Below are 17988 nucleotides of genomic sequence, written 5' to 3'. Positions count from 1 at the left end.
ATCACAAACCTCCCTTAGTTCTTTTCTATTGCAATTTCTGGATTATTATATGATGATTTTTGAACTTTCCATATATAGAAAAAGAAATAGACTAAAAACGACATTTGTTATGTCAATAACACCAAAGGGATATTAAATGAATGGAATTGGGATATGGTTCCCTCTGAAATGAGGCATGTAAGGGAGCCACTACGAAGAAGTTCTTGCTTAGAAGCTCAATCATGAAGCCACTGCTTCATGCTTGGATTACATAAGTGCTTTAAAATAAATTAGCCAGCAAGTTCAGGGAACTCTGTTCTCACAGATATAGGGCTTCTTACTCTGTGCACCCCGTCAGTCCAAGTTAAGCTCCCGAAATTATAACCTGTGTTGTATTTGTGAGTGGTTGAAATAGTAAGAGTGAAAGAGATTTTCTCGATGCTGGAGTTGAATATCAAAGTTTCAGGCATTACTTTAATGGTAATGCCCAGTGGAGGCTCGATGATAGCCTTATATTGAGAGTTCACTGGTCCAACATTGGTGACGGTTCTCTTAACAGTAACTGTTTTTTTGAGACTTGGTATTGTTAAAGAAGGAAGATTGAAATCAAGAATCGAAGGCATTTTGTTTGCACAAGTAACAAATCTGTTAGTGATTCTACTGATGGCACTTGTGTTATAGCCCATAGGGCATAAATAATTAAAAACATAGTCAGACTCTCCCATATCATAAACTAGGCCAGGATCATTTGCGCCATTTGCATTCACGAGTCCACCACCGAAATCAAATGGATCAGCAATTTTATCTGTATTTCCCTTAGCTATAATTGGTTCTCCAGAATGAGGGTCCGTTTGCCATGCTGCATGTACAATATGACAAGTTGATTAGAAGCACCAAAAGATAAACAAAGCAAATGGCAAATTAAACAAGATCTTGTAAAAGACCTGTTGTAACAAGTGCAGACTTGATAGCAGCTGGAGACCAATGTGGGTGCAAGGACTTAAGCAACGCGGCAATGCCAGAAATGTGAGGAGCTGCCATGGATGTTCCTGAATCAAACTCGTACGGAGTTTCTTCAGGAGGAACAGCAGCCAATATATTGACTCCTGGAGCTGCTATATCCGGCTGCAACATTATCAAACATTAATTTAGAATGAATAATTCATATACTATTGCGTTTCTATTTACTAGATGTAGGCAATGCATAGTAAAGTCATACCTTAAGTATTGCAGGGGCAACAGAATTAGGACCTCGAGATGAGAAGGATGCAATATGAGTTGAAACAGGTATCCCAACATGAGTTTTTGGAGCACTCAACTTAACTTGTGGCTTCCTACATTATTTCTTAACAGTGGTTTTAAACAGCTAATGAAGTAATTTAAGATTTCTCTATAGTAAAATGAAAAGAATCAGACATCTTCGTTTACCTGGCGTATCTTATGTAATCAAGTAATTGAGCTCCAACATCAAAACTTACTCCAATACTTGGGAAATCAGATGCGTAAATATTCAAGTCTGTGGTTGGGTTCTTAGCAACAATCAATCCCAAGCCGCCAACCTCCTGTAATACTTCTTGAGTTGTTGATAGTAGTAAGTCATCCCCTTGAACGAGGAAGCAAAGCACCACATTTCCAGCCGCCCATGTATCATTTGCATTTAACTTGTCGCAGTAGCTTCAAAATCCATTAATTTGTGCCTTTTAGCTTTCATCAATCAAGTTTAATTAAAAGAAACTCCTTTAAAGAAATACACATTTAGCCCTCAAAAATGACATAAACAAAGAAAAATGGGTCTGTCTGATTTGATTCCTTGTTGACGAATTATGTACAACATCTTATTAGGAACATACCATTTTCTTTCTGGATAAACAATGTTGATAAAATTAGTCTCCTTTCCAGTATACAGGGATTGACCCTACAGATAATTATAGCGTTATCAAAACAAATCTTTTTGGGTATTCATTGTTATGTTATACATAATACATATAAATTTATTTAATTAAGAGAACTTACAACGAAAGTCCGGTTGTTGCCTAATGTAATGAGTGTGGGAAAGGACCTATCAATACTTGAAGCTGCTACAGTTATTATCCATGGTGATGTATCATCTACTGTTTGGGTAATTGGACCTTCATTTCCACCTGAACAAACAACTGTAATTCCCCTGCCGACAGCATGATAGGATGCAAAAGCAATGCCATTGCGCATATCAACATCAGCGTACTGAGGTGTGGTTAAGCCTATGGATATGGATAAAACATCAACTCCATCATTAATTGCTTCATCAATGCCCTTTATTATATCAGCAGAGTTACATACTCCACTGTCCCAACACACCTTGTACATAGCAATTCGAGCTTTGGGTGCACCACCCCTAACTGTCCCATAAGCAAGTCCATGGTAACTTGCATTTGGTGCAAAGGATCCAGCCGCGGTGCTTGATGTGTGTGTGCCGTGTCCATTTCCATCCCTTGGTGACGCGAACTCATTCTTAAGAAATTGCCTTCCAAGCTCTGCTTCAAAACCTTTTAGAAAGTATTTCGCTCCAATTAGTTTCTTATTGCATGCCTTAGCTGGATCAAAATCTGTACCAGACTGACAGTGGCCCTTCCATTTTGAAGGGATTGGCCCAAGGCCTTTGTCATTGAACGCTTCACTTTCTGGCCATATTCCTGTAGTTTGAGTGAGTAGGTATTTTATGTAAACATATGGCACCTGGGCCTAACTCAATCCCAAAAGCTAGCTCATGCGGGGAGGTTTGTCCAAGTCCATATAAGGAGACCAAATTCCCATTCCTCTACCGATATGGGACATCATAACATTTTAGAGTTATGAAAATATAACAAGTGATCACCTTGTGCATCATTACGTACTTAAGACTGCAGCAATTATTCCTTCTAATAGAAATTCTTGCCTCTATGAATGCATTTATCAAAAGATTGTTTTTCCATTTGACCCACACAAAGAATCAGGAAAGGAAAGAGGAAAACCTGTATCAAGAACACCAATGATGACGCCATCTCCCATGTTGGCTTCATGAAGGAGGTTTGTTGGAGGAGAAGATGTGGACAGGCCAAGGTAATCCCAACTTCTTGTTGTGTGTAACTTGTACAAGTGATTTGGAATCACATGGACCACATCAGGTAACTCTGCAACAAATTCAATGAGGGGACAACATGGAAATATCACGCGATTCCAATTGAACTATAGCGTGCCCAATTTAACCAACAAGTATGTCATCTTCAAACTTTTTTTGAAGTCCTACTTTACCAGCTTGAGAGAGATATTGCAAAGTACTACTACATTTTACCTGCAATCTTTTTGGCTTGAGATTTTGTTAACGTGGCTGCAAAGCCGGAGAAACCATGCTTATAACTATAGATGATTGAATCTCTTGCAGCTTCTGGACTGCATCAGGATGAAACATGAAGTTGTGAACTAAATAGTCTGCACATATTAGTTCGGAGAGAAGAGAAAACTAATTTGTTGATCTTTCCTCAGTTACCTTCCCAGTACAAAAGTAAGTATTTGATGGTGAGCTGATGTTATGAGTTCAATATCATCATGTTGCCTTCTTCCCATGTAAACGATATGAACCTATATTTAGCAATCATTACTCATACTATTAGTTTTACAGTGAAACGAAATAGTGAATTTTCCTGAGTTGTGTTCAATATGTAAACATAAAAGAAATTGCAGAATAGGTTGTTGTAATATCTACTCACTTTGCTTTCAGTATTTGCTTGAATTCCTAAGAAGTCCGACAAGTTCAAGAAAAGGAGTAGAACAGTAAAAGCCAATTTATATTGAAGAAAGTGGCTGATACTCATTATGTGGTATATAGGACTAGTTAAACAGAGACATAATTGTTGCAGATTGATATCCATTATTTATAACCATTTATAGATGGAAATCGTGCGATTTAGAATCTGATCATGATGTCTTCTTCTTGGTGTCATGATCCAAAAGATAGAGGCATCACGAAAAGTTAGCTTAATTATTCCGTGGCCAAGAACAAATGCTAAAAAGCACCAAGCACAAAGGGGTTCTTTAGCATGTGGTAATATAATACATGCAATAAATTATAAGGTAAGATGGGATTGGAGAATATGCTGATTATGAAACGCATTTAATAATGTTTGAAATGTAATCATGTTTGAATTATATATGGTACTTATTAAACAGTGGAATCATTTCATTAGTTAATTTATAGCTGCAACTTGTGACTGGTTTTACTGATGCAAATTGCTCTATAAAAGTAGCATCTGTATTTTGTACTATAAAAGCAGCCAGACACACTAAGCGGGCTATACGCTATACCATAGGTGCCTGAATATTGTGAAATTATAGACAAAATAAATTGCAGATTAACTAGAATTCCCTTATAAAATGAAATTAGATACTTCCTCCATTATTAGTATGTGGTGCCAAAAGTGGCGGGGCAATGTGAGTGCTTATATTATTGGTTAACTTGAAGTTCACACTGTCTTGTATGTCAAGCTAGGGGTGCCCCATGCAGCAAAGTATGATTGATCATATTTCGACAATGTTCTATGTTTCTATCATCATTAATTAGTTTACGAAAGTTCACTTGTCTAATCTTTGATTTTTTTTTTATTAGCTTACAAAAGTTCTATCACATCTTGTCTAGCTTTTCGAACTCTTCCTGCCAAAACAAGATCTATTGTTTAGAGCTTCAACTAGGGGTGAGATATGTTGAGTTGAGCTTAATTCGAGCAGATTAAAATGAATTGAATTAATAATAATAGGGACAGATTTCCTAAGAGTCAGAATTTGTTCTCTCGCTCCTTGCTGGAGGAGCGGCATACCATTAAAAAAAGTCCAGTGTTCAATTTTTAACCTCAGTAAGAAAAGGATTTCCGCCAGAATTTCTGTTCTTCTTCTCATATTTTTCTCCTTCCATTGTTTATTTGTGGTTGATATTGAGTGGGTAATGTTTCATTCAACCTATATTGTCGTCTATCTTTAATAATAACAACAACAAACTTTTTTGAAGAAGACAAAATGGGTTAATTTTGACGGTTTTGGTTGAATCCAACTATTGAAAATTGTTGGGTTGCTGTTAAAATTCGAAGTCATTTGGATCAATTTTGAAGTAAAAACAATTTGGTGAATTTCTACACCACATGTTATGCGTATCCACAGGATTTAGCCACAAATCTTGATGGATAGCCAGATAGATACCAAAATTTAACCACAAATCCTGATGGATACCAGAATTTCAGCCACAAATGCTGAATAAATGATGGTGATGTGTCAAGACTAGACCAAAATCCTGACAAATCAACATAACTTGCTATTAGGGATAGTCTTGACTCTTGACTAATATCAAATACGAAATCGTAGCGAATGCTCGAATTTTACTTAGAAATCCTAACAAATCACCATAGTCTGGTCTCACCCCAGAAACTGGAGTTCCTGACTGCGTCAATGATGGGAAAATCTACTTAAAGGGCGAAAAGTATGACCCATTTTGATTATAAGCTTGAATTGCGTGATTAAGAAAGTTTTAACACTCCTGATTTTGTTTTAATTTTGTTGTGTTCTCTTGCCTAATTGGTATTACCCTTTAGTTGGTCCAGTGTTTTAGTCTACTGTGATAATTTATAAAAGTTGTTCTATTTTTGAACTCATCGAGTCATCGTAAGGGAGATTCTTCTTTTACTATGAAGTTATAGTAAAGGGAAGATAAGAAGATTTATCTTGCAGAGACCTTCAGTCAAGAATCCACTGGTACATACTCACTTAGATTACACACGTGCATTGAGATAAATTAACAAACTCTTGCATCCATCGTTTACTCTAGCCAACAAGTTCTGGAAACTAGTTTCTCACAGATATAGGACTTGTTACTCGGTGCAGCCAGTCAGTCCAAGTTAAGCTCCCGAAATAATAGTCTGTGGTGTATTTGTGACTGGTTGAAATGGTGAGAGTAAATGAGATTTTCCTGGTGCTAGAGTTGAATATCAAAGTTTCAGGATTTACTTTTATGGTAATGCCTAATGGAGGCTCAATGATGGCTTTATATTTGGAATTCACTGGTCCGAAGTTGGCGACGGTTCTTGTAACTGTAACTGTTTTCTTGAGACTCGGTATGGTTACAAAAGGAAGATTAACTTCAAGAATTGAAGGCCTCTTGATTGGACAAAATGCAGCTTGATCAATGAGCATACTGATGGCTCTATTGTTATAGCCCTTTGAGCACAAATAAAGAATGTAGTCAAAGGTTCCCATATCATAGACTAGGCCAGGATCTTTTGCAGCATTTGCATTCACGAGTCCACCACCGAAATCAAATGGATCAGCAATCTTATTTGGATTGCCCTTAGCTATAATTGGTTCCCCAGAATGAGGGTCCGTTAGCCATGCTGCATGCACATCAATTAATTCAAACATTAGATAATTTTCGAGGCAAATTAATTTTGAATCTTGTTGGAGAAATGAGATTTTTCTAAGGACCTGCTGTGACTAGTGCAGACTTGATAGCAGCTGGAGACGTGCAGGGACTTGAGCAACGCGACAATGCCAGAAATGTGAGGAGCTGCCATGGACGTTCCTGAATCAAACTCGTACGGAATTTCTGCTGGAGCAAAAGCAGCCAATATATTAACTCCTGGAGCTGCTATATCTGGCTGTAACATCACACTATAATTTAGAAATGTGATGCAATATCACAATTAATAAGTGCTAGATAGTGTGCAAGATGTATAATAAAGTCTTACTTTAAGTATGGCAGGGGCAACAGAATTGGGACCTCGGGATGAGAAGGACGCAAGATGTGTTGAAACAGGTTTCCCAACATGAGTTGTGGCAGGACTCAGCTTTACTTGTGGTTTCCTGAATTATTTCTTAACTAATGGTTATAAGCACCAAGAGAAGTAATTTAAGATTTCTCTATAGCAAAAAGGAAAAGAATCAGATATTTTCATTACCTGGAGTATCTGATGTAATCGAGTAATTGAGCTCCAACATCAAAATTAACTTCAATACTTGGAAAGCCAGACGCTAAATAGTACAGAGCTCTGGTTGGGTTCTTAGCAGCAATCAATCCCAAGCCTCCAACCTCCTGGACAACTGGTCGAGTAAATGGCAAATACAACTCATCTCCTTTAACATGGAAGCAAAGCACTACTTCTCCAGCCGCCCATGTATCATTTGTATTCAAGTTGTTGCAAAAGCTTCAAAATCCATGAATTCATGCTAATTTAGCTTGCAACAATAAAGTTATAAAAGACCCCTTTGAAGACACAGAAATGACTGTCGGAGATGGAAAAAGTTTAACAAGAAAAATGGGGCTGGTTAATTTGGATATCTGTTGATGACTTATAGTAGCTAATTTATTAGAAATATACCATGTATCTTCAAGCTCAGAGCTTTCTGGATGTGCAATGCTGATAAACCAGTCTCCTTTCCAGTATACATGGATTGACCCTACAGATAATAACGTTTGTTTTCTTTTTCTTTTCAAGTATGATAAGAGAACTTACAGAAAAAGTCTGATTGTTGCCTAATGTAATGAGTGTGGGAAATGACCTATCAATACTTGAAGCTGCCACAGTTAGGATCCATGGTGATATATTCACTACAGTTTGGGGATATGGTCCTTCGTTTCCTCCTGAACCAATAACTGTAATCCCCTTAATGACAGCATGGAAGGATGCAAAAGCAATGCCATTGCGCATATCAACATCAGCGTACAGAGGTATTTCTAAGCCAAGGGATATAAAAAAACTATCAACTCCATCATGAATTGCTTCATCAATAGCCATCAGCAAAGGTACATCCTCCTATAAGCCAATTCCAGCACACCTTGTACATAGCAATCCGAGCCTTGGGTGCACCACCCTTAACTGTACCATAACCAAGTCCTTGGTAACTTGCATTGGGTGTGAACAAGCCACCAGCAGTGCTTGACGTGTGGGTGCCATGTCCATCTCTATCCCTTGGTGACGCAAGCTCAAACTTGAGAAAATCAGGATCCTTGATTGCTGGCCGTCCAGCCTCTGCTTCAAAACCCTTTAGATAGTACTTTGCTCCAATTAGTTTCCTGTTACATGCCTTAGCTGGATCAAATTTTTCACTAGACTGACAATGGCCCTTCCATCTTGAAGGGATTGGCCCTAGGCCTTTGTCATTGAATGCTTCACTTTCTGGCCATATTCCTGTATTTTGAGTCATCAGTAGGTACTTTAGAGTTTTGAAAACATAACAAACAATTTTGTACTTTTACAAAGACTGTACAGTAACCTTTTCCTCTACTTGAGGTGGAAGTAAGTTCTGCATACATTCTACCTCTCCCAGACCCAAAAGTGGGATTATACTGGATATGTTGTTTTTTGCAGTAAGCTTATCTTGTTCTAGAAATTCTTGTCTTTATGAATGGATTAATAAAAGAGGAAAACCTGTATCAAGGACTCCTATGATGATACCGTCGCCCATGTTGGCTTAATGAAGAAGGTTAGTTGGAGGAGAAGATTCGGAAGGGCCAAGGTAATCCCAACTTCTTGTTGTGTGCAATTTGAACAAATGATTAGGAACCACATGGACCACATCAGGTAACTCTGCAACAAATTCAATGAGGGGAGATAGCATGGAAGTATCACATGATTCCAACTGAACTATAGCGTTAAGCTTTTATGTGCCAAATTTAACCAACAAGTATGTCACGTTCAAACTTTTTCGGAAGTCCTACTTTACCAGCTTGGGAGAGAGATTGCAAAGTACCTGCAATCTTTTTGGCTTGAGATTTAGTTAACCTGGCTGCAAAGCCAGAGAAACCATGCTTAATTATAACTATAAATGATTGAATCTCTTGCAGCTTTTTGACTGCATCAGGAGAAAACATTAAGTTATGAATTAAATAGTCTGCGCATATTAATTAGAGTGTAGAGGAGATAAGAGCAGAGCAAAGAAGAGAAGATTAATATGTTGATCGTTCCTTTGGTTACCTTCCCAGTACTGAAGTAAGTAATTGATGGTGAGCTGATGTTGCGAGTTCAACATCATCGTGTTGCCTTCTTCCCATGTAAACGATATGAACCTACATTTAACAATCATTTCTGATACTATTAAATTCTCAGTGAGACAAATAATGAATTTCCTGAGTTGTCTTTACTATGTAACCATACCAAACGACCCGTAAGAGTTGGAGTTGATGCGTCGCGAGTTGATTTAGAACAAAAACTAATAGATACAACTGATGTTGAAAATTCTTGGCAGCATGTTTTGCAAGTTGAAACAAGAATGCAACTAAAAATTGGACACTGGTTGCACACAAAAATTCAAAATAGTAGTCGGACCCTTTTCCCGACTAGTCAAAATAATATTCCATGTAGTGGACAGGGTGCGACTGGAAATTTTCAAGACAGTGAGAAGAAGCAAGATATTAGTAATGCCTCAAGAGACCTATTAAAGGCTAACAAAAAAGATGTTAATATTATGGCTCCAACATTATATCTTTCTAATCCTGAGGTAGCTAAGATTATTCAAGAAAATCCGGATGTCATGCTACTCAAATCCAATCCAGCGATTAAGCCACTCATGGTCACATTGAATACCTCGACTCATAAGATCTCATCCCCATCTTTGGAGTCGCTTGGTGAATCTGGACAACTAATAAGGTCAACAGAGAATGACAACGATTTGGTCCAAGAAGAGCAGGTTTCACCACCTGCTATGAATAACAAATTAAGCCCAGAAGCTCCCGTATTTGTGCCTAAATGTGTGATTGCAAAGAAGAATGAATCAAGGGCATTAGCGTCAAATACAATTGATTTGGTCGAGGATTCTCTTGATGAAGATGAGGAAGAGGTGGACATATGCTTTGATAGAGTTGTTAGGGACGGGGATATATCACCTAGACAACAAAGAAGTGGAAGCAACAAAAGCAAAAAGAAGACACATGGAAGGCAACATAGTTGGAACGGTAAAGTGACTAAGGAGTTTGTTCCAAGGATGCGACAGGCAAAACAGAACCATATGACAGTATCAATAGGTTCAACGAGATCCAATAAATCCAAAAAAAATGTATGAATTATCAAGTGTTGTTGGATAGGTTTGAAGAAGAAGACAAAAGAAAAATACTTTAAGTTACTTTTGATGGGCAATTAATCTTTTTTAATTCATGCTTTCGTAATAGAAAGTTTGAGGCTGATAATTCAACCTTCTTCTTGATTGTCATATTTTTACATTTTTAAGCATCCTTACTTGTTATATCATCATGGAGTGTATTACAAAACTCTGTGGTGATCACAAGATACTTAGTTCTTTCTAGCTCTTATTTTTTTCATGCTTGCTAGTTAGTAGAAGTTAGGTACTTCATTTCGATTGGTATGATAAGGCCTACCCCCCCGCCTCCTCACTTGTAATATCATCATGGAGTGTATTACAAACTCTGTGGTGATAACAAAATACTTAGTTCTTTCTAGCTCTTATTTTCTTCATGCTTGTTAGTTAGTAAAAGTTAGGTACTTCATTTGGATTGGTAAGGTAAGACCTAGGAAATTGTATGATTTTAGTGTGATGTTTCCTTTTAAATTCAGCATTTGCCCTACCAATTTTGGCCATCATTTTTTTTATGTAATGAAGGTCTAATTTTAATTATTCAGCTATTAATTTTTAAATTTGTTTGTTTGAAGGTTTGAATTGTAATCATTAAGTGCATTTGATTTTCTTATATTACAATTACTTAATGAATTCGAATGATTAAGATCTCTAACAAAGTCTTTGACCTTATTTGTTTTCATTAAAACTAAGATGTGCATTAAAATTGAAAGATCTTAATCTGAATATTAAGATGTTGCATTAAGATCTTAATATGAAATAGTTAAGACTGTATTTCTCAACATCTGAATGCATAAAAATTGTCTTTGTTTAAAAAATAATAAATATACAATTCAAATAAAATACTAAATTGATTTAATATTATATCAATAAAACATTTTAAATTTTTTATATGGTTGGCGGTGGTGATGACTAACTATGACTATTGTATGTCGATTTAGGATGGTGTTGTTGACTGATGATGGTGGTTATGAATAATATCATATCGTATAGTGGTTGACAATAGTGATTAACTGTGGTTGTTGTTGGTGTGAACAGATAATTAGTAGTGGAATGATATTAATAACTAATGATGATGGTTAGCAATATAAAATGTTGAATAATGATGATAATTATTTGTATTGATTAGTTGGAATGATCGCTAATGATGGCGACAATTGATTTAATCGGCGGTAATGGTGGTTGTTGTGTCTACATGACTACAATACTGAGAATGGTTGTGTCTACATGACTACAATACTGAGAATGGTTGTGTCTACATGACTACAATACCGAGAATTTATATGATTAGTTCCTGTATCTATATTTTAGGCCATTGTATGGGAGATTCTTCTTTTTTCTACTGGTTATATAGTGAAGGAAAGATAAAAATATTTTTCTTGCATAGAAGCTCAGTCGTGAAACCACTGCTTCATACTTAGATTACATAAGTGCATAGAAATAAATTAACCAACTCTTGCATCCATCTTTTACTTTAACCAGCAAGTTCAGGGAACTCTGTTCTCACAGATATTGGGCTTCTTACTTTGTGCACCCCATCAGTCCAAGTTAAGCTCCCGAAATAATAGCCTGTTGTGTATTTGTGACTGGTTGAAATGGTGAGAGTGAATGAAATTTTCGTGGTGCTGGAGTTGAATATCAAAGTTTCAGGCTTTACTTTTAAGGTAATGCCCAGTGGAGGCTCAATGAAAGCCTTATATTTGGAGTTCACTGGTCCGACGTTGGTGACTGTTCTTTTAACAGTAACTGTTTTCCTGAGACTTGGTATTGTTAAAGAAGGGACATTGAAATCAACAAGGGAAGGCATTTTGTTTGCACAAGTAACAAATCCGTTAATGATTCTACCGATGGCACTTGTGTTATAGCCCATTGGGCACAAATAACTAAAAACATAGTCCGAGAATCCCATGTCATAGACTAGGCCAGGATCTTTTGCAGCATTTGCATCCACGAGTCCACCACCAAAATCAAACGGATCAGCAATCTTATCTGTATTTCCCTCAGCTATAATTGGTTCCCCTGAATGAGGGTCCGTTTGCCATGCTGCATGCACAATATGGCAAGTTGATTTAGAAGCACCAAAAGATAAACAGAACATATGGCAAACTACGTCTGCATGGAGTAAGGACCTGTTGTGACAAGTGCAGACTTGATAGCAGCTGGAGACCAATGTGGGTGCAGGGACTTGAGCAACGCAACAATGCCAGACACGTGAGGAGCTGCCATGGATGTTCCTGATTCAAATTCGTACGGAGTTTCTGCAGGAGGAACAGCAGCCAATATATTGACTCCTGGAGCTGCTATATCTGGCTGTAACATCAGACATTAAGTTTAGAAATATGGTGCGATATTTAGAAGGTGCAAGTAGCACATGATATCAAGGATAAAATGAGATCAAGTCGCTTGGAATGGTTTGGTCTGGCCAAGTCGATTTCCAAATGCATTGGTCTGTTGGTGCGAAACCATGGTGAGTGAAGGTGTTAAGAAGAGGAAGACCTAAAATTACTTGGAAAAATGTTGTCTCGAAAGACCTACAATTTCTTGGAATTCACAAATACTTGGCAAAAAAGGGGTAAAATGTAGGAAAAAGATCTATATAGTTGAAAAATATGGAGATATAGTGAACTGCAACTTACTTAGCTTGGAATTGAGGCATAGTTAATGTATTTGTTATAGATGCAATATTATAAATAATGAGTTCCTACACAGTGTGCTACTTAGTAATGCCTAGAAATTTATACCTTAAGTATGGCGGGGGCAACAGAATTGGGACCTCGAGATGAGAAGGATGCAATATGTGTTGAAACAGGTTTTCCAATATGAGTTCTAGTAGGACTCAGCTTTACTTGTGGATTCCTGCATTATATTTTAATGATGGTTTTAAGCACCAACAATGTGATTTAAGATTTCTCTGTACTTAGCAAAAAGAAAAGAATCGGATATCTTGGTTTACCTGGAATATCTAATGTAATCGAGTAATTGAGCTCCAATGTCGAAACTTACTCCAATACTTGGGAAGTCAGAAGCATAATAATCCAGGGTTCTGGTTGGATTCTTAGCAACAATCAATCCCAAGCCTCCAACCACCTGGACAACTTGTAGAGCAGTTCCTAAATCGGTCTCGTCTCCTTTAACCAGGAAGCAAAGCACCACTTTTCCAGCCGCCCATGTATCATTTGTATTTAAGGTGTCGCAATAGCTTCAAAATTCATAAATTCATGTTATTTAAGTTCGGGTTAAAAACAATAATCCCATATGGAGACACAGAATTAGCCCTTGTTATGGCATAAATAAGAAAGATATATGTTTTTTTAGATGAATTACAGTATCTCATCATGTACATACCGATTATCTTCAAAATCAGAGCTCTCTTGATGTACAATGCTGATAAAACCAGTCTCCTTTCCGGTATACAGGGATTGACCCTACAGATACAATTTAATTACAATTCCTTCTAGGTCTTTTCCTTCTGAAGTATATAATTTCTTCGATAAAGAAAGAGAACTTACAGTGAAAGTCCGGTTGTTGCCTAATGTAATGAGTGTGGGAAAGGACCTGTCAATACTAGAAGCTGCCACAGTTATTATCCATGGTGATGTATCTGCTACTGTTTGGGGAATTGGTCCATCGTTTCCCCCCGAACAAACGACTGTGATTCCATTCATGACAGCATGGAAAGATGGAAAACCAATACTATGCATATCAACATCAGCGAACTGAGGTGTGTTTTTGCCAAGAGATAGTGATAAAATATCAACTCCATCATGAATTGCTTCATCAATACCCTTAATTATATCAGCAAAGTCACATCCTCCAATAGGCCAGTCCCAACACACCTTGTACATAGCAAGCCGAGCCTTTGGTGCACCACCCCTAACTGTGCCATAAGCAAGTCCATGGTAACTTGCATTTGGTGCAAAGGAGCCACCTGCGGTGCTTGATGTGTGTGTGCCATGTCCATTTCTATCCCTTGGTGACGCGAACTCGTTCGTAAGAAAACTAGGATCCTTGATTATTGGCCTTCCCAGCTCTGCTTCTAAACCTTTTATAAAGTATTTTGCTCCAATTAGTTTCCTGTTGCATGCCTTAGCAGGATCGAAATCTGTACTAGACTGACAGTGGCCCTTCCATTTTGAAGGAATTGGCCCAAGGCCTTTGTCATTGTATGCTTCACTTTCTGGCCATATTCCTGCATTTTGGGTATTTTAGAGATGTGAAAAAATAACGACATAATCCATAAATATGTTATTTAACTTGGCCTCAACTCACATTTATGCACTCCAACTTTAGGTATACACAAGTAGACAGTTAAACTTGTACAAAGTTGAACAAATAGACACATGCATCCTACATGGTGTCCTACATGTACTATGTCACGTACGACTCATGTGTCTACTTGCTCAACTTTGTACAAGTTTAACTGTCAACTTGTGTATACCCAAGACTGCAACAATTATTCCTTCTACTTGGAATGAAAGAGGAAAACCTGTATCAAGGACACCAATGATGACGCCATCTCCCATGTTGGCTTGATGAAGGAGGTTTGTTGGAGGAGAAGATGTGGACAGGCCAAGGTAATCCCAACTTCTTGTTGTGTGTAACTTGTACAAGTGATTTGGAATCACATGGACCACATCAGGTAACTCTGCAACAAGGGATAAGCTTAAAATACAGTGTTAAGTTTTTATGTGCCAAATTTAACCTTTTCAAAGTAGAGATTACAAGGTAGGTACTAGAGTTTTTTACCCGCAATCTTTTTGGCTTGAGATTTTGTTAACTTGGCAGCGAAGCCAGAGAAACCATGTTTGTAACTGTAGATGATTGAATCTCTTGCAGCTTCTTCACTGCATCATCAGGAGAAAACATAAAGCTGTGGAGGAGAAGAGAGAAATCAATGTGTTGATTTTTCCTTAAGTTACGTTATACCTTCCGAGGACAGAAGTAAGTATTTGATGGTGGGCGGATGTTGTGAGTTGTGCATCATCATGTTGACTTTTTCCCATGTAAACAATATGAACCTATATAGTATTTAACAATCATTTCTTTTACTATTAGCTTTACCTGAGACGAAAGAAATTACAGATTAACCAGTATTGATGTACTCACTTTGGATTCGCCATGTGCATGAATTCCTAAGACATCCGACAAGTTGAAGAGAAGGAGCAGAGCAGTGAAAGCCAATTTATATGAAAGAAAGTGGTTGATGTTCATTTTATAGTAGTAGTTGTTTTGATGAACAGCATTTTGACACCAGTCTCCGCTATTTATAGTAATTCCTTCACCTGCTGTGTTTGGTTTGAGTATTTTCACATTTCATTATTTAAAGTGAACAAGTAATTTTCTCATTAACTGTACTAACTTAATTAGTTTCTCTGATGAATTGCATAAAATTAGGAGGATTTTTTACAAACCACGACATTATAGCCACGAATAACCATAAGCCGCCCGCGACAATTTCAATATTTACATAATGTAGTGCTAGTTTTACTCATAATACATTAATATATCTCACTCGCTAAGAGGTTGTATTTGAGATACAGCCTCGGTTAAAACTGCTTAAATTGCTCGCCAGCCTCTCTCACGCTCCACTCTCTCCCTCTCTCATCCTTTTTCCTCTATGCATTTGTGTTTCACAATTTTAATTTTAAATACCATACATTGTCTTTAATATGTGTATATCAGAGACATATTTGTAGAGTAACTTTTATTTAGAGTTTTAGACCTTATATTTGAATTAAGAAATTTATGAGTATTTAGTGGCAGGCCCAAATAACTATGATGGTCAATGAATGAGGAAAATGAAAATAAAATCTTTTTTTTGTTTATTTCTTTAATACATTTTTTTTCTTTTAAAAAGAATCCTTTTTAAAGCACTTCCCATGGTCAATAAGGGGTCATAGGGGGTCATTTGGTAGGGTATAGGCTAGTTTCAAATATATACCATAAAGTAATTAGTTTACAACAAATATAGTCATGTTTAATTTACATAAAAAAAATAGTCAAAAATCAGAGGAAGTATACATTAACTATACAATATAGCTTGCCAAAGTCATAGAAAGTATACATTGACAATACAATATTGTTTGCCAAAAGTCATAGAAAATATATATTGACTATACAATATAGTTTACCTATATATGAGTTATACATTGACTATATACTATGATACACTTAAAAAACTGAAAATAAGTTAACTATTTATGAAGTATACACTGACTATTCAATCTCAATCAACTCAAAATCATCTCTACACTATCCCAAAATTTTAGATATAAAATTCTCTTGATGTTTCAAGTTTTTGATATATAATTTGCTAATTTGCTCCAAATAATTCATGTTTGCGCTACATCGATTTTTAAAAAAAAGTAGAGAAGTCATGTTTACATAAACATATTCTTGTTCAATTATTTTACAGTTGTTCCAACAATTAATGTTCATAGATAGTCCAAATCTTCTTGGTTTTGCAGATCCCATATCACTGGAGAAGAACGATGAACGAAGAAGAACAAAGAAGAAGGTGAAGAAGGAGAAAGAATGGCTACTTTATTGTAATGAGTATCTTGTTTTTCCAATTAGGCGTTTGGCCATGCGGGAATCGTGAGATGGAATTAGCGTTTGGACATGCGATTTCACGCTTTCCATCTCATGATTTCATATTTCATATTATCCAAAAATCATGATATGAGAATTCCATATCATGATTTTGAGATTTTTTAAATACAAAAATTGACCTACATATTTATATTTTGTTTAAACAATCCCGTATTTATATCTACTAACCATTTATTTCATATGTAAATAAAATTAATAATCATATCATTACTTTTTAAAATTTATTATTTTCACCAACATAAAATTTATTATTACTTTAAATTTGGTAAACATAAATGATAAAATAGGAATTGATTTGGTGAATATAAATAAGAATGGAGGAGTAATACTTTTTTGGTTTTTCATAATTAAAAAAACTGCTCTTTCGGCTACATATGAAAATGTTTAAGGCAATTTAATATGAAAAATACAAAATTGGTGATGTATGTTTGATAATCACTACTTTCATTATGTTTGATTTTAGCATGAAATTAATGCACTGGAAATGTGTAATTGCACACAAGTGAAACAAGACATGAATCATTATGATATTGATGCACAAGTGAAAATTCTCATAGCTTATACATTGTTACATAATTATTTGCCAGAATATCAAAGGAGTGATGAAATATTTATTGTCTATGAGCATGAAAATATAGTTGCGAATGATATTGATCAACAAATGACTCAAAGTAACAATGTTGGTTCGTCTTCTCGGCCATATGATCGAGAAATGCAAGTTCAATTTGAGGAGATTATTTGTACTATGTGGGAGGATTATATTAAAGACTAATACACTACAATTTATGTTCATTTTTTTTATTGAATTAAAGTTAGATGAAACAGTTACTTAAGTGGAGAACAAATAGCTTTGTAATAACTTATTATGCAATTTTATAATTTTTTGTTTATTTGGTAAGATTGAATAAATAATTGGGGCAAATTTAATAATTTTACAACTTATGATGTTCTTATGCTTATGAGAAAATATACAACACAAAAATTTTATATCGCATGTCCAAACAAAACTTCAATTTCATCTCATGATTTCATATTATGATATCATATCATAATTCCATATTATGATTCCATATCGCATGGTCAAACGGGTCCTAAGTTGGTTATCTTTTGGATAAAAAAATTAACCTAATGGACATTTTGTTGATATAAATAATATTTGTGTGATTATTCAAATATAAAAATATATCATTTCTTTAATAAAAATTATAAAATAAAATAGAATGGAGAATAAAATTTATATATTCACCGTTTCATATATAAGAAAAAAAGCGTCATGCAATCGTATCGAGTGAGGAACGAAACCTATACACTTTC

General features: G+C 36.0%; 1 protein-coding gene and 1 long non-coding RNA gene across 5 annotated transcripts; one reads left to right on the top strand and one right to left on the bottom strand.

Annotated features, from left to right (window-relative positions):
* Positions 1-269: 269 nt before the first annotated feature.
* Positions 270-14707, bottom strand: LOC125813866 (subtilisin-like protease SBT3.6). Of its 4 annotated transcripts, XM_049493339.1 has the most exons (10): positions 3705-4056; positions 3485-3576; positions 3290-3387; positions 2970-3128; positions 1993-2651; positions 1830-1894; positions 1408-1653; positions 1199-1313; positions 924-1104; positions 270-838 (listed from the first exon to the last, which is right to left on the bottom strand). In XM_049493339.1, the coding sequence occupies exons 1-10, from the start codon at positions 3864-3866 to the stop codon at positions 270-272; spliced, it is 2346 nt and encodes a 781-aa protein (XP_049349296.1). In that variant the 5' UTR covers positions 3867-4056. The 4 variants fall into 4 exon arrangements, with proteins under 4 accessions (XP_049349296.1, XP_049349293.1, XP_049349295.1 ...); XM_049493336.1 differs by lacking the exons at positions 3485-3576; positions 3705-4056 and adding an exon at positions 8949-9064; XM_049493338.1 differs by lacking the exons at positions 2970-3128; positions 3290-3387; positions 3485-3576; positions 3705-4056 and adding an exon at positions 14549-14707.
* LOC125813888 (uncharacterized) lies at positions 2575-8568 on the top strand. Its single transcript, XR_007442096.1, has 3 exons — positions 2575-2679; positions 2807-3024; positions 8458-8568. It is a non-coding gene; the product is annotated as an uncharacterized LOC125813888 (long non-coding RNA).
* Positions 14708-17988: the final 3281 nt, after the last annotated feature.

Source organism: Solanum verrucosum, unplaced genomic scaffold, assembly GCF_900185275.1.
Source record: "Solanum verrucosum unplaced genomic scaffold, falcon-dt-bn FXZP01000205.1, whole genome shotgun sequence".
Lineage (NCBI taxonomy): Eukaryota > Viridiplantae > Streptophyta > Magnoliopsida > Solanales > Solanaceae > Solanum > Solanum verrucosum.
This window is presented reverse-complemented; position numbering and strand designations above follow the sequence as displayed.

Bases quoted from the DNA above. Each gene is read 5' to 3' on its own strand.
- LOC125813866 (XM_049493339.1), bottom strand. From the start codon at position 3,866: ATGGATATCAATCTGCAACAATTATGTCTCTGTTTAACTAGTCCTATA. The intron at 2,652-2,969 runs GTTTTCCTCTTT...CTCAAACTACAG, and splicing joins CATTGGTGTTCTTGATACAG to GAATATGGCCAGAAAGTGAA. The intron at 1,105-1,198 runs GTATGACTTTAC...ATAATGTTGCAG, and splicing joins TTGCCCCTGCAATACTTAAG to CCGGATATAGCAGCTCCAGG.